At 39.4% G+C, this 17,244-nt stretch overlaps 1 protein-coding gene across 1 annotated transcript in view; it reads right to left on the bottom strand.

Annotated features, from left to right (window-relative positions):
* Positions 1 to 2,064: 2,064 nt before the first annotated feature.
* The window catches only part of CDYL2 (chromodomain Y like 2), a 58,733-nt gene continuing 43,553 nt past the window's right edge, over positions 2,065 to 17,244 (bottom strand). The window contains exons 4-7 of the mRNA XM_082770177.1: positions 14,064 to 14,236; positions 9,321 to 9,531; positions 8,436 to 8,579; positions 2,065 to 6,568 (exon numbers count right to left, since the gene is read on the bottom strand). Coding sequence (XP_082626303.1) covers positions 6,410 to 6,568; positions 8,436 to 8,579; positions 9,321 to 9,531; positions 14,064 to 14,236 — 687 coding nt within the window. The 3' untranslated portion in view covers positions 2,065 to 6,409. The remainder of the gene's footprint in view (positions 6,569 to 8,435; positions 8,580 to 9,320; positions 9,532 to 14,063; positions 14,237 to 17,244) is intronic.

The following is a 17,244-nucleotide window of genomic DNA, read 5'->3' as shown; positions in this document are numbered from 1 at the left end:
TAAATTAGGGTCACTTTCCAATACCCGATAGCCTGAGGTTATATATGTGTTTAAATGTTCCTGTGGAACCAGCCTGCAGCAGAAACCTAGGCCTTATACTGGTACAGACTTTATGCAAAGTCTCCATTGCTTCTTGTGCATTTCTGGTCGCTGCTTCGTGCTCTGTGTTAAGCCATTTATTCCCTACTAAACAATAAATGTTTCCTTTTTTTCTGAAATGAAAATTCCTTTCTTTCTCCCATAGCACTTCTTGACAGTTCCAGGTGAAAATTACCATGTCAGGCCAAATGGACTTAATAATTGGTATCCAGCAAAGCTCTGAAGGGCTCTATTTTTACTGTACCTCTGTAATGAGCAAATTTTATAAAAGTGAGGAGAGTATAAATTAAGGCAAAGCATTACTAGCACAATTTAAATAGTTTGAATTCTAGCCCAGGTTGTTACTCTGGTTTTCTTAGTAATTTGAAACTCTCCATGCTATGACAGTAGGTTGTTTTTGTGGAAAAATCAGACAGAGGAGTCATAAACAGATGCATCCCATGTTATTAAATTGTATGATTTTCAGGTCTTCTTACTTGAAAAATAGGGCACCAGGGAGAGGTGAATTTCACCCTTTGACTTTCTCCTCCTTGACCAAACATCCTTCAAGATCAGCCCCTGAGACTTGATTTGCTTTCAGTGCCCCCTGCCTTTAAAATGGCATTCTCTGCTTTTCTGATGTGCTGTCACTTGCTGATTCAAATCCTCTCCTTGTGCTTTCCATATGCAGTATTGTTCCTGTTAGTCAGAACCCAAACCGAGAAATGGCATATTGGAGTTTATGTCGTGCTTTGGCCTGTTTGAGCACTTTCAAGATCTTAAAGCAAGGAGGATGGCTGCCTGCCTGCTCTTTTCTATGTGCAATTCATAAACTAGTCTGTTGCCTAATTAGTGCTGCAGTCCTCTTTAAATACACCAACTTACTGGGTTCCTCTTCTGTCGGTACACGAGTTTACAGCCACAAGGACCAACACTTACTTTGCTAATTAAAAACTGAATTTGTAATATTTAAGTAGATTTTTAATATTAAAGATTTTTTGCTTTCTATTAAAATGATCTATTTAAAAATAAAATGACGGCATTCGATATTAAGATCAAACCTTACCAATAAAATGTTTAGCTAAGGAAGGTGTCATAACACCTTCAGCATGTGCACATCGCTTACAGTCAAGTGTAAACTCGAATTAATTCATGACAAGAGTCATTATAATAAATAATTGGATTTGTTGATGGTGAAGCAAGACTAAATTGCCTAACCCTCTGCTCTAAATAGCTGACCACAGTTTTTACTAACAGTGTCTGTCGTGTTAGAGCTAGCCACGTAATTGTTAGAACATAGTTGTTGTCCTTTGAGTCAAGTGGATGGCATTGTTTCAGCTCTTGCTGTACAGGCGGTTTGGATAACTCTGTCTCCCTGTACAAATACCTTTCCTTCTCTGCCCCAGGACAAGTTTCTTAGCTACTCTTCCAGTCATGGGCATGATTGGAAACAGCACTCAGGGATGCTTAAAGCCAAATAAAAGGGGTTCTGGCTGAATTCAGACCTCCTTGGCAGACAGCACTTCAAATGCAAATCCCCTCCTGTGGGGCCAGAACTCTGTATGCAGTAGGTGGTTCTGAGCAGACGTGCTCTAGGTGCCACGTACATGTCAATAGTGGAACCGATAGTGCTGTAGAAGGTGTCCTAAAAATACAGTTATAAGACGGTCCTCGGTGGTTTTCTTGGATTTGATCATGAAATGGTAAAGGGTGATCATTATGAATAGTTTCTGGGAATTCTTATTGAAGCACTTTCTACTGCCTTTTTTTTTTCCATAAAAATAGCTTTAAATTTAATTTCTCTTTTAAAAAGCTTGTTGTATGCTTACTTTCTTGAAAAGGTAAGAGCCTGTGACTAGCTTTATCGTATATAATACAATATAATATGTAATGGTTGAGTCTGTGGCTACTACTTATCACATTCAATCCGATTACATAAAGCTGGAAATCACTGCATTGAAATGAAGTTTCAATGTTTTTATTCAAAGCAGCTTCTCACAATGTATAAATACTGCATATTAACACACATGAAAAATACAACTTCTAAGGCACCCAGAAATGTGTCCATACACTAGTTACAGGACCATCAACAAATAAATTGTGTACAATTTGATCTAGACAGTCAATATTTGATATATCAGAAGATACAAGTCCCTCAGTACTGTACCAGTTTCAGAAAATATTTACAACACTGTGATATAGGGGTGCCTGTACCCTTATAATATTATAATATGTACTCGTCATTACAAATATTAGAAACTGTTTTAGTCTGTTCCATGGCGTTCTGACAAAATAACTTAAGGGCCTAATTTGCAAAGTTCTACAATTATTAATTACTTGTGCAAGTTCTGAAAATAAATTTACATTGACATAATTTGTGAATTTTTGGTTCTTTGCTTCATCTCAGAGGTTTGGTAATAAGCCTTACCAATAGACATGCCATCCCAGCTGAACGTCACTCCTTTCCCAATAGGTCAGTGGATACATCTTTTCCCCTTACACTCGACGTGGATGAGAATACAGTGTTTGTAGCAGAAAGAGACTATTTGATCTTCAGTACAAATGTCAAAGTAGTTCACTGGCTAAGGAACTAATGCTTTGTTAGAATAATGCAACTCTTTGGTCCTTTGTTTTCATGGAAGGCATAATATTTTTATTCACTAAAAATTGAAATCCCGTCCGTGAGTAAGCAAGCTAGTGAATGACTTTCAGTGTAGTATTTAAAGTAGCAGTAAAGAGATTTAATATGGCTTAAAACATACGGTTAATTGGGCAGACACAGATAACACATCTAGGATAGCAAGTACCCAAATGTACTATGATTAAGATTGTCTATAAGTCTCTTATGTAAACTTCTTTAGTGTCTCCTAACGAGTGGTGGCTTTAGCCAGATTTGACTTTTATAGACCCAGCCACACAAAGCCTGAGATTAAACTACTGTGGTTGGGAGCACAAATGCACAGTTTATATATAATGAAGCCCGTGCTGTCTAGTCTAACTATGTTGTTCAAACAAACAACCCGTATTATCCTTTTCACAAGAAAAACTTAAGGCCCTGTACTCTGATTTGCTAACTTTCTTACAGCAATTATTTGGGGAAGTCCTTAGTACTACATAAGAATTATGTAGCTTTAAAGATTTCTTGTACCTAATGGTAAGGCTTATTCACAAATGCAATACATTTATAAATTACATTTAAAACTGTAAATGCTGGCAAAATAATTAAAAAAAAATAACAAAACAAAACAAACCCCAAACAAAATGGTCTGTTTATCCCTAACATTAAAAGAGCATTTTATTCTAATGAAAAAAACTATTGGCACAAAACCATTATATTATAGATTAAAAGAACAGTTAATAGTAGTGAAAAAGATTGCCTAAAACGCATACCCTAACCTACCACAGAAATATAAAAGTTTATATTCTGAAAATATATACTGTATTAAAGTTTGTAAGCTTATTCATTTAAACAGAAATGTACTGAAATAGTAAACTAAGCAACACTTATCTACAGCAAAAATATACATGCAGGACAACACAAAATAAATTGCTTACCTTTAATATCTACAAATGCAAAACTGTAGATTTTTAAAGATTGTACAAAACAATTTACACAAGAATAAAATAACATACTTAACAACAAATTGCATTTATAATCTTAAATACTGTGAATATTAGTAAAGGTACCCAGACTAATATGTACAGTACATTGAAATATCTGAATACCTAGTAAGGACAGGAACACAAGAGAAAATTGACTCTGATCTTTAAATACTGGAAAAGAAGCTTTTGACATTATTATTCTTTTCTTGAAGGGAAAATAGATTCCATGAAAACTAGACTGTAACTGTATAGATATGAATAATTAAAAGTGTTAACTATGGTTAACGCTTGCTTTAATGGAAAAATAATTATAGAAAATGTATTTCAACCATTTCTTTGTCATAAAAAATGCTAAGATACAGACATTTGAAAAATCAGATGAAATGATGCGCTTTAAAGGTCTAACGACTCATGATTCTTTGTTTGAAAATCTCACATAGAAAGCATACCTTCACATTGCTGAGCAATTTTCCCATATTTATCTACAAAAACCAAGCATAGTATCGAAATAAACTTCCTAACATCTTATTAACAATGACTAGGAGATATGGCTCTCTGGACGGGAAGAAAGGAAATAAAGGAAATTGAGGAATCATGGTATTTTCATTGCTTTTTTTTTTAACGTTTTTAACTTCTGAAGCTATATGCTGGAGGCCTGATTGTGCAAACCCTTGTGCAGGTGAGTGGTTTTCCCTTGCATAACCCCTCTGCTCCGACCGGGAGCGCCGTCCTGGTGCCTCAGCGCTGCCGCAGCTCCGGGGCATTGCTGGCAGCTCGTGGAAATAAGTGAGTACTGATATAAAACGGGTGGGCTGTCTGTCACCTCAGATGGTGCTTGGGAGAGCATTGTGTCAGACACTTCAAAAGGAGTTACCTGTTTTGATAGGATTTCTTGGTTATATTCAAACAGGCTGGTTAGAAGGCAGATTTTGTCTTTTAATGAAGAAGTTCCATGAGAACTCCTGCCTTCAGGGTAATGATTTCCTTAAAATTCAGCGGTACAATTAGGCCATAGAAACAGTGCTTCTAATTATTTGTGGAACAAGAAATGTTATAAAGATGTGTTGAGGCTCCTGCTTCTTGTAATCACCTGTTAGCTAACTTTACAAAGGCTTCGTTGAAACTCTTCGTGGAAAGACCGGGAGGGACAAGACCTAACAGCCTCATCTGCAGAGCGGAAACCATAAGCGACACACTGAGCTCAAGGATGGAGAGCAAGTGCAGAAATTACAAAGCAAAATAAAATGTGCAAAGCTTCTGCTTCAAGAGGCTTTAATTTGGGCGTGCTAAAATGGCAGCTGAAGTCATGGAGCATGCTCGGGTTAGTTCTTTGTGAATTGCCTTGCTGGCAAGGAAGAAAGGAGAGGGATCCAGTGTTCCCAAGTCCGTCAGTGCCACTGAGAAGTCCCAGGATCACTTTCTAAAAAAGCAGATTGGGTTTTTGTTGTTCATTGCAGACTGCTTGTATGGATAGCCGTAAGTTGCTGTAGCCAGGTGGTGGGGTGGCCAGATGTGGAGAGCTGGGAGAAGCCGAACAGCGCCTCTCCCTCCACTCAGCTCGATACCTAGCACCGTGTATATACACTGCTGGCCCACACCCAAAGGCCTCCAGAGCAGGAATTGTCTCACACCTGAGGAGTCAGGCAACTAGACTAAGGCTCATAAGGATTGGTTTTCAGACTTCAGACCAAAAAGGGATGCCTAAACCTGAAGAACAGTGCGATGCCGAGTGACGGCACCGCTCACCCTGTTACTGACATCCGGCTAACAGGAATATAGTAAACGTAAATGAAGCATCTTGTTGGCAAGCCCTTCAGTGCTCCTCGAGAAGGCAGAAAGTGAAGAGAGACTTAGGGGGGACTCACTATTTCAGAATCCACTTTTTTTTTTTTTTTTTTCTCTTAACCTTGGCAGATGAATCAGTTCCATGATTTTAGTACAATTTTACACATAGAGGAGCACGCCCGTGGCTGTTTCTTGCAGTGCCCACAGCATGCTGTGTGTTTTCTCTATACTCTTTCTTTTTTCTACATATTTTGCTGCTAAAAATGTGTTTGCATTCTCATGTGATACCATTAACTCAATCAAGGGAAGTATGAAAGTAAGATCCGTGATCAATAAACAGCTGAATATGAACACAAAATAAATAAGTTAAATAAATTCAACAAAGAAAAAAAAATCCTAGTAGTTTTTTGTAAACCTAACTTTACATATTATACATATAAATTACCAGATTTTTCCATTACACTGTTAGAACTTAGAAAAAAAAATAATTAAAATATTTCAAAAGTGTGGCGTTTGGGTCTACAAAATATTACTCTGACCCAGTTCCTAGCTTGAGCCCTCAGCATCAGCCCAGATGTGTCGCGACAGCAAGAACAAGTTAAGAAGGACAGACAAAATACCTCCTCACCGATGGTGGGCCTTATTGGGCCTCGGGGGTGCTTCTCAGCACATGGAATGTATACTTCTGTTGGGATGAGCGTGTGAAAGATGCAGCCCTCTGTAGAGATTATGTGCACTGAACAAGCCTGCCTACATCTCGGTTACACGAAATCAAACCAGCTACAAGAAGCCGTGTAGCTCACAAGGAAATCGACACAACCATATGCAGTAGGGTACACTGTCACAAATTCCTCAATGATGCATTGCCTCTGCTTTTCCAACACAGGTAATGTTTGACTCTGGTCACAACTGGAGCATTTTCTGTTGAAGTTAGGCCAAGACATCAGACTTCGTAAATTTTGTCTTGCAAGTAGCTGAATAACGAATCCAGTCCTTTGGAAGAACTCCACAGCTGTTTTAGCATCTGACACTCTTTCTCGTTCACATCTTCAAGGCCGGATTTCAGGAAGCTCCGCACGAGACACTTGGACTCTTCTAATACCTAAAGCCAAAACATTGCTCAGTATTTTATCCTAAATCTGATAAACTTACTATGGATAATGGTGTGAACAGCATTTTATACTACAGACACTGTTTTCCAATCTAAATAACCCCCTGGGGCACAGAAATCAGAAATGATTTACAGCCATAACCCCACTGGTTGATGGAGGTGTGTGCATCAGTGCCAACATTTTTAAAGGAATGAGGGGCTCTGAAGGACCTGGATTTATCTGGGTTTGCTATGCAATATTTCTAGAAGGAGGTGAACTCCCTCCTGTTGAAACGAAAATGTTTTCTGTAGAGTAATTAGTAAAGTCTTTAAGGCTATGGAGGATGGAAAGCCAAATGTGGATATCTGCCTTTAACAGTTGTTCTCCATGTATCATTTCTGCACCAGAACAGAAATGAAGAGGAAAGGGCTTTCCTGCTGTAAATTTCTTTTACTGCTGTAAATTTCTTTTCTAATATATAACGCAAATATGTATCTCACAAGGATCCCAACTAGCCAAACAAAACTATAATAATTCATACACTGCTGAATTTTGGGGACAGAAGATTTAATTTAAACTAATACAGCCCTAATGGTAAAGGAGAGGCAGCCTTGTCGACACCTACATGTTAAGCCCAGTTCCTATCTGGTTTAGGTTTCAACACTGCTATTCCACAATAATGTTTCTGTAACTCAAGTAAATGGCATTGACTGTAAAGAGTGGGGCCTGCACATTTTTTTCTCTGTTTGTGAACAGGTATCCAGAGTGAATTTGGATGAACTCCTCATGTGCACTGTTTTTGTGACTTCAGCCTGGTTTGAGGATCTCAGGGAGTAAACCTGGTCTTGGAGGGTTTTAACTCTTGTCCTAGTCCACAAGCTAGCACTGCTCTTTCCAACAGGTCTCAGGAGATTTCCTTGGCAGCCAATTGCCATGAAGGAAAGAAAAATTCTCAGTAAGGCCCAGAGGTTTTCCCAACTCATCATGCACGTTATATCAGCGTGATCAAATGAGCTTATGCTACATTTCCAGAGTTTCATTCTGAATGTCTTCGGTGAGATCTAATCTACACTTCATTTAATTAAAAATCTCCCGTGTCTCTACCTTCTCTTTTACAACAGATCTTTTAAATGAAACTAAGGGATGCCAAGAGAGTTTCAGGCATAGGACGTATAAAAAGAACGGGTAGCAATTTGCACTTCAGTTAGTGCAGCTTTACTGCAGCCTGTATCACGTTCTTCACTGCATTTTTTAAAACAAGGATGTGCCTGGAATGGGAGTGTAGCTGCCTGAAGGGGAGAACCTTAGAAAGTAAAAATAGGAAAGGATTTTCTTTCAACTTCTATATACACAACAGGGCAGTCATAATGCTGCAGCCATGGTGCATGCAAATGCCCTGTGTGAGTCCCGCTGCAGTGGATGTTAGCTGGCGCTATCCCTCCCTTCGGGTGCTCGTGTAGGACACTGTGCGGAGTCAGGAACTATGCAGGTGCACAGGAGAAGGCAGTCAGCGGAAACATAGCAGGCCAGGACAGTGTGAAAGGCAAATAGGTTTTCTTCCTGGCCCTGCAGAGATTTCCCTGTACAGGTGCATTGCTTCAGACTTGCTACATGAAAGAAACTATGCTGAAATTCCCTTTCAAAATCTGTGGCAGGATGGCTCTACACATTGAGTAAATGTGGAGATGGGGAAGTGAAAACCCTCCCTGCCCCTGAAAAATAGGAAACTCCATGAGATTGCTAATCCCAATCCCATTTCCTGTTACTAGTCTCTTACACGGTTATGGCTGAGGACCTGCTTTCTGCCGTGATGAGCCTCGGGAGCACACCTTACCTCTGCAAAGCGTAACTTAGTCACAAAGCAGTTGGAGTCCTTACCACTGCACTGCAGGACGCCATTTCCTTCACGCGCAGCATCACTTCTTGGCTAAACGTTGTTGGCCAGAATACCTGGGACACAAGTCCTCTGCTGCAGGCTTCCTGCGCTGTCAGCTTTCTCCCACAGAACAACATTTCATTTGCCTGCGAAACCAAAAGATTACTTGAGATCTTGGGTCAAATTTCCCTTTTTTTCCCCTTAATTTTCCATTATTGCTTTTTTGCTGTTTATACCTGCCTGCTATTTTTCAAGATTAAATTTACAAACGGTTTGCTGTATCTTTCCATACTGCAAAATACTTCAAAAGGAGTTCTGGTAGCTATTTAAGGACTGTGCAGGTGGCCAGAGCACAGCATGGGTTTCACGTAAGTGAAAAGTGCTGGCATGCACGATGAATCCATATTGCTGACTTCACGAGAGTAACTGTCGCCGAGTCATGGAACAGAGCATGAAATATATCGTGGGGCAAATGCTGCTTTGTTATTCTGGCAAAAACTAAGCAGCCTTACTGGAATTACAAGGGATCTACTTTAGAGAAGCAGATACCAGAACCCAGCTCTGTTACTGCACAGTCCTAATGCAACACAAAGTATTCTGCAGCATCATTCTGCTAATGCATTTCTTCCCTTTTCTAGAAAGATCTTGACAATTTTTTCTTTTCAAACTGTGTTCAGTCTTTCTTGCATACAGCCTGTGCAATTTATTGAATTCAGAGATCATTTCGTGAGAAGAAATTGGTAGGCATTAAATGAACTTCCCATGGATTACATTTCCATCTATGACAATTCAGAGAAACAGTTGTTTTCTGTTTTAATTTTTAAGGAGGGAAAGAACAGCATGAATTTAACAAAGGTTCTTCAGCAGTTTTAGGTGGAAAACCTTACCAGTGCAACACCCAGAATTTGTGGGAATGTGTAAGATGAGCAGCCAGCTGGAGTGAGTCGGATTGTTGCATATGGTGTCTGAAACCATGCCTTCTCACTTGCCCAAACGATATCACATAGTGGCAAAATAGAAGCTCCTAACCCAAGAGCAGGGCCGTTGATAGCAACCACAATTGGCTTCTTAAACTGAATAAAAGCTTTTACAAAATCCCTAAAATGAAAAAAATAAAAGAAAGATCTTGAATACAGAAGTAACACTTAGATGAATTCCCGAGCTTAAAAGTATTTAATCTGAAAACAAATCAGAACCGCAGATGAACACAATAAATGCCATGGCCCATTTTTATGAGGTCAGAATTGCAAGGTATTTTTTACTTCACACACACAAAATGACTCTCATACTTAGCTATTTAATCATTCAGAGTACCTGGCCTATTAAATACTTTTGCATATGTTGTGTATGAACTGGCTAACTGGAGTGCACTGACTGCTGTGCTTTGGCAGAAAGGTGTGGTTAGGGTCAGTGTTACTTTTGGACCAGTAACTCATTACTTTTGGACCAGTGCTTCTCCATTCCAGAATGGCTCGTATGGACTCTGGTGGTCTGGTTTGGCCAACTTGATGAACGTATGAAGGACAGGAAGCTCGTAGGTGTAGCGTTGAGTATTTCTGTTTCCTAAAAGGTCACTGCAAGTCCCATCAGTGGATGGTGAGATGGTGAACGCTCATGGCACACCCGCTGAAAGAACAAGACCCCCAGAGGGGATTCAGAGAGAAACAGAAATGTTCGAGCAGGAAAGAATTTCATGAGAGATCTGTTGGGTCTTCATTGCAACTGATTTAGGCAGAGGCTTAGTGAAATAGATACCCTTGTCCACCTACAACTTTTCAGTTGGGTTTGAGTTCAATGGGAAATAACAGGGAAGTAAATGTGATCTGATTCATCTGGATGAATGAATTGGAACATATTAAATTCCATGTACTTTAAATAAGTCACCTACCAGGAACTGTGGAAAGACATCTGTTGAGTGGAACAGCCTATACACCAATTAGGAAAAAAAACCAGTGTAACTGAGGACAAATTCTGGGCTCCAGCAGCTCAGTGCACAGCAGGTATATGAAGGCAAACAAGATGCTCAGTTATTTTAGAAAAGAGACGTATATAAATCAAGCTCAGAACAAAAGAGGTTATTCTGTTCCAGCCTTGGGTATTTATTAGATCCAGAGTGCATCATTGCAGACTGATTTGAGGAAAGAACATGATTTTTTGTCAAAGGTGCCCTTCAATGAGCTGCAGATTTCTCCCTGAGGTCATGAAGACCGAGACTCGTGCTTCTGGGAGCAGGAGGTGTGCCTCGCAGGTCAGGGTGCTGATTTGGCAAAAAAAGGTAAGTATTTTATTGGACTGAAGTGCAAGGACTTTGGCTATATTTTAAATGGAAACAGAGAGTCCGATGACTCTTAAGCATTAAGTGTTCAATGACTGAGGTCTGTTTTTCAGGCCATCTAGTAAGGACTTGGTTTTTGACTTTGAGAAAATAGTCATGGGAATAAAACAGAAGATCAGAGAAAACACAAAGTGGGGGAAATAAGGAACACCATATCTAGGTGTTCAAAACAATCTCTAGAGGATGGCAGGGCTATGGAGAGCTGTGGTTCATTTTTGTTTGCAGAAGCAATGCTGTTCCCTTGTCTTGTTATTTCTTGTTTATGGGCTTGGATAGTAACTGTGGATCACTGCACCTGATTAATTCCGGGGTTTTGAGAACTGTAGTAATGTCATCAACTCTGCTTGGAGAACTATGCATGGGAAAGAGGGATGTAACAAATGATAGGCAAAAAGAACAAGCAATATGGCTAAGTGATGGCAGCAGATGTGAGGACCACGTGGAGGCAGAAGAAGACTTGTGGAGAAAAACAGAAATCACGGGGATAAGTGGGACCTGGAAGCGACTGCGGAAGAGAGATTAGTGGTGTGCAGAGGAAATGGGGAGATGATGGGCAGGAGGAACAAAGCAGAACACATTAATGAAGGGGAAGGGATGAAGGAAATGTGAAATCTTCATATGAGTGATCAAGGAAGGCCGGGAGATGGGGAGAAAGTGGAGCAGACCATTGGGAAGACACCGAGCCTCTGTCATGAGGGGAGGATGGGGAACAGAGTATGGCACAACGGACGGGTATGGAACATGCCACCTATAGGATGGAGTGGAAAGCTAAAATATCGGGAGCTTACAAGGGGAACAAATGCCTGTATGTGGTCTGCAGAAGCTGCACGCCACTTATCGGTGTTTCCTGCTTAGGACATCACTTGTTTCAGCGACTTCTCTGCCCTCAGAACTTGGCATGTTCCCGTGTCTCCAACCCATAAGTTCACATGCGTAGCTGCTGGGATAGAAGATCCTTGTTTCAATTCAGGGAAGTCTTTGAAAAGGACTGAAAGCTGTAATTGTTGCTTGACAGCAGAACCTGAAGCTTGAAGACAGGAAAGTGTCATGTACAGAAGGTTTTGATTTCTCTAGAGGAGGTCTGGAAAGCTGACCATCAGACACACTTCGGGATGCCTCTGTGTTGTTGCAGTGCTGCAGTCAGGGCATATAAACATGTCCAAGGCTGTAAAGAAGCTGAGCAAGTAAGGTTGTCCATCCTTTCTTCTGACCATACCCAGAGTTTTACGTATCAGGTCCTGTCCTGGTGCCTGCCTGGTGGTGCGACAAGGCAGGCTGGTGCTGGGAATGCTTCCTGTGAGTCTCTTGAGTGCAGGACTCTGCAGGCCATGCATGTGTAGCTGCTGTGCAGTCATCTGTCTGCCTTTTCCCTGCTGCAGGAGTGCAATGCCAGGCACGTGCCTGGGTGGTGGCAGCTCAGCCTGGAGAGAAGCGGCAGCACTGCGCATCTGTGAGCCTCAAGCCCCAAAGGCAGCGGATGAGGATGGGGGCCAAAGGAATAAATTGTTCGTGTGAGATGAGATTTGGTTTTGACTTGTAGTCAGTATACAAGATCCGTGGTTTAGCAAGGGAAAACACATGGTAACGAAGACTTTAATTTCACGTTTGTAGAAGCATGCTACTCTGACTTGATGTAGAGCAGTGCAGGCAGAGAGGCGTTGGTGTGTTTGAGGACATCCTAGCCACTGAAAAAGGGAAGCCTACATTTTTACTACTCTTATTATGGTGTATTTTCCATGAGTTGAGTCCTTTGTTCACAGAAAGCACAGACAGTGCTGAATGGAAAACGTAGTGTATTGTTTCCAGAAGTACAATAAAAATCTATTTCCAGTGGGCCTGAAGCCAACATTCTTGACGAGGAGAGGTACGTTGTAGGAGCACTTCAGGAGCATTTGGTGAGCTCAAGGACAGGAAAACAGTCTTGCAGTCTGACTTAGAGTCATTTAAATGTTGAATCGGTAAGTATACCTCTATATTAAATGTGTGTAGGTAATTGTGTACATATATAACAATACCTCTCTACACAATATTTACACAAATAGTATTAAATTTATATCTTTTCAGGGAGTGTGAGTGTGCCTGTGTTTTCAAACAAGAATACTGAATTTCTTCCCTCCCATTTTTTTTTAATTTTTTTTTTTAGTTCTGCATTTTTAAAAATGCTTCATATTTAACAAACAGTTAGGATATATCCTTCAAAAGGATTTTTTTTTAAATATCACTAAGTGATATTCAAGCATAGCTAAAGTGTTAAAAACAAGTCATAATTTATTATGTTTAAGAAGTGCATTTTAATTCTTTCAAAATATTTTGAGAATTTCAGAAATATTAAAGTGAGAACCAAAACTGATCTGCATTACTTGTAACCAAGATAATTGGTGGTTAACACATCACATAACGACTGTACCTACTCTCATCTTTTATAAATACATCCAAAGTACGTGTCCATTGAAAGACAAATTCTTTAGTATTCCTTCAGAGATTTGTTAGAATTTTCTGCTTAAAATTTTAAAGCTCTCAGAAGAATCGTATTTGTGGGAATTAAAAAATTAAGAGACCAAACCCTGTGCTGGTACAGACTGGTGAAATACCACTGACTTCAGTGGGGCGATGTTGATTTATACGGGAAGATCCGCCAAATATGAATAAAGGATACCTTGTGGGTAATGGAAAGATTTGGTGATGTATTGTGCAGATTGATTTGTAGACTGCATGTCATAAACCCTGCATTTCTATTAAGGTAATGTGATATATATAGATATATATAAGGAAAGTCACATTTTAGTTATGAAAATAAAACTACATTTGCATATATATTAAGTAATTTAAATTTAAGAAAGAGTGGAGACCCTTCTAATAAGGCTCTGAAATACAGTGGAAAACTGCTGTTGCAACAGAATATGACTAAACCATGGATTCCCATTTGTACTAAAATTCATTAAAATGATGAACATTAAAACAAGTAAAATATCTGCCTTTCAGGAACCACTTTAGAAAATGAAGCAATAGCGAATTTGGAAAAACAACAAAGTTGTATTTGAATTTGGAGGATTAATTTGAAGTATTAAATACAGAGAAGTGGAATAAAATAAATCCCTGTGGATAGTTAGCACTGGAATAAATGTGCTTTCTTTTGTAATAAGGAAAGGTCCAAGGTTCTTACTAAACAAATTTGTAGGACTATAATTAGAAGGCAATCAACACTTAAATATACAACATTTTTGGACCTGATAAATATCTTTATAATCACACACTGCATTTCATAATTTAGAGATCATAGGTAAGCTTGGGTCACCTTATAGCTTCTGCAATCCTAGTGCTTTCCTTTCTTCTGTCATTGGATAACCTGCCAATTAAATATGAGTAATCTAGGCCACTACAGAATACACTTCCCACTGCGCTGAGAAGTAAGAGTTTACTGTCATCAGCTGATGCATTGCACAATGCTCTCCGAACTTCCTTCATGATCTGTGGATAAAGAAAAGTAAACAATTCGACATGCATGCCGTTGCAATATCATTTCCCTACTTTTACAAACCTTATTGATTTTGAGAGACTTAAATTTTGGGCACTATTAATACTTACATCAATGATATATATTTATATAATTTTAATAGAAAACACTGAGAGTTTGCAAAATATTTTGTCTTTGGAAGTGCTTTGTAGATGCTTATTAAGTCAAAGAGTTTTTAGAGCTTGGCTGTTCTTTGCTTTTTCTATGGGAAATTCTAGCTAGCTTACGCTATTTGCTTACAATTTAATAATTTCAAATATCACTCTTTTGTACTCAAAATTCAGTGTACATCACTGTAACACAATAATAGTCTTTAAACCTCAGCAGGTTGTAAATAAAATCTGTAAACCCCATTTTTCAGTTCTTCAACTGCTTTGGTTTGTATGGCTTGAACCAGAGCGAGGTAGCACAAGAGGACATTATAGACATCATCATGACAAATATATTATTCATTTTTCTGCGGTCAGTGATATTGTTACAGCCTACAAAAGTTAGAACAAAAATGCCACTAGAGAGAGAGATGTTTTTACACTCTGATTTAGGACTGGATCAAGGTATTAATCACACCATAAATCAAACTAATCAAAATCTGTATGGGATTGAGCTGCTGCTATTGTAAGAAAATAGCCTTTCATCCAAGTACAATTGTTTTCCTAATGATTTTTAAAAGGAAATGTTATTTCATGAACTTCTTGTCAGCAAGTAGCTTGTCAGCACAGTTTGTAAGCTGTAATCGATTTAAGCAATTTGAGCTTCCCCTCTTTTTCGTCAGAGCTTTGCTCTTCACCCCAGTAGGGCCCTGATTTCACCTAGCATGGCACTGCCTGGGCCTGAACATCCTTGTGTGTCAAAGCAACTCCTATGCCCAGGGCCCCGCTCAGCCAATTGTTTCTCATTTGCTCTCAGGGTAAATTTAAGTAAAAGATAGCACAAGGTGGTTGGGGCATCAAATTTGGTTTCCCTGAGAGAAAACCAAGATTTTTTAACTTGTGATTATTTCTGTTCGCTACTTAATGCTTCAAAAAATTTCTTTATATCTCCAAAGTGCTTTATTTAAGAAACACAGAAGTTTTATTTTTACTCTTCTAAATAGGTAGGCTTCTATGAGAAATGTTGCGGCTTCTGCGAACAAGTTTGAACTTGTATGTTCAAGCCATGGAGTGTGGTGCTGTCTGCTTTCCATACGTTTGCATAAAAACACCCCGTTGTTACTGCCTGCTGAGGCTGGGACATGAGAAAGCAGGTGGTGAACTTCTAGGTGCTTTACTTTTACACGTGCTTTACTTTTACACCTGCACTTTGGAGCTGCTGCACTACCGAGTACGTGGCAGTGGGTGCAAGTGAAGCAATTAAAAGCAGCAGAATGTGGATGTGCGTTTGAAATTCTTGTGCAGGTACAAAAATGGCATTAGGAATATTACAAGTGTTGGTTCTTCTAAGAAGCTCAGAGGCTGCCTTCACTTCAGATGGAAAAAATATAGGCAAAGCTGCACGTTTTGTAAAGGGGGAACACAAGTTAAAAAATACACAAATCTCTGTCCAAAGTTGAAAAAGAAACTTTAGAAGGTGGTAGATGTTAGAAGTAATAAAGCGTCTTTTGATTTTCCTAGTTCCATGTGAATGCCAGATTGCCTGTCCCCAAAAGCTGCTCTTTCATAGGGAAAGCATATAAATAATATCACAGAATAAGAGTCAAACATTGTTACGTACTCTGAGGAGCTCTGCCACGAAGTGGTACTCTGTTCACTGAGTTCCTCTCCTGTTCCCCCTCCTGCAGTGACATTTGCTTATGTGCCACCTCTGTGATGTAACTGCTGCTGTCCTTCAAACACATCCCTACCACTACAACCCTGTCTCCTTTTTATCTCACCCCTTACAGATTTGGATTGCTAAAGCCATCTTAAAGTTGGTACACCAGAATTTGGAGCAGAGATCATACTACCTTTGGGAAGAACCAATGTTCTCCTGTCACTGTTTTTTCAGTGTTTAGGAGAGAGGGATAGTGAAGGGCCATTTGTACAAATTGATTTCTGGCATATGGTTGAAAATGGGGAGGCTTTGACAATATACTGGAGAGTATTTTTGAGCAGGATTGGAAATCTATTTCCACTACTTCCCTACCAAAAGAAAACAGCACGACAAAACAGAAATACATAATGTAGCAGTGTTTTCAATCTCCAAAATAATTTTTTTGTTTTGTTCTTGGAAATATCTGTAAGTTTGGTGTTAATGCAATCATTAAAAGGTGCTCAGAAACACTGGAATATACTGAATCCAGTGAAGTCAGTTGTCACTCCCTTGTTCTGTGACACGACTCCTTGGCTGTGCCATCCCAAATTCACCCGGTTACCTTGTTGCCTTGTCCCTCAGCCTATCTACATCCAGCCTGCTGTGCTCTGTTGCTTCTGAATGCCTTGGCACCGTGGCTTTCGCCCTGATTATTCGGGTATGGATATTTCCCTGTAGACGTTTATATGATTACAGCAAAGCTACTAACAGTAAAATAGGATAAAAGAGATGGTTTGGGTTAAGGGTTAGAGAGCTGTGTATTAAACTGCACTACTCTAAATATAATTTTGGTTGGGAACCTGCCGTCTGTGTTGAAGTATGAATTTCGATTTAATGCAGCAGGGAATTCAGTTTACATATATAGAGATGCTACGTGTTTCAGTTCCATTTCTTTATCAGATTCTAAACTCTTTTCCTCTCTTCCATGGTACTTAAACCTTCCTTCATTTTGGTGTAACTGTGGCATTTGTCCAATTCATTTTTTTTTTTGTTTATGTAATGGACCAGATATAATGCCACTATGTGCAGGGCTCCACAGCAGTATTCTCCAGTTCCATGCCTTTTTTTTTTTCTTTTGCTTTTAATTTTTTTTTTTTTTTTAAATCTCCTTTTAGGCAATTATCACTTGTGGGGGCAGTATTTTTATTTGCATTTATTTGACTAACATTTCTGA

This window comes from Aythya marila (genome assembly GCF_965140915.1).
Source record: "Aythya marila genome assembly, chromosome: 12".
In the NCBI taxonomy this organism is placed as follows: domain Eukaryota; kingdom Metazoa; phylum Chordata; class Aves; order Anseriformes; family Anatidae; genus Aythya; species Aythya marila.
This window is presented reverse-complemented; position numbering and strand designations above follow the sequence as displayed.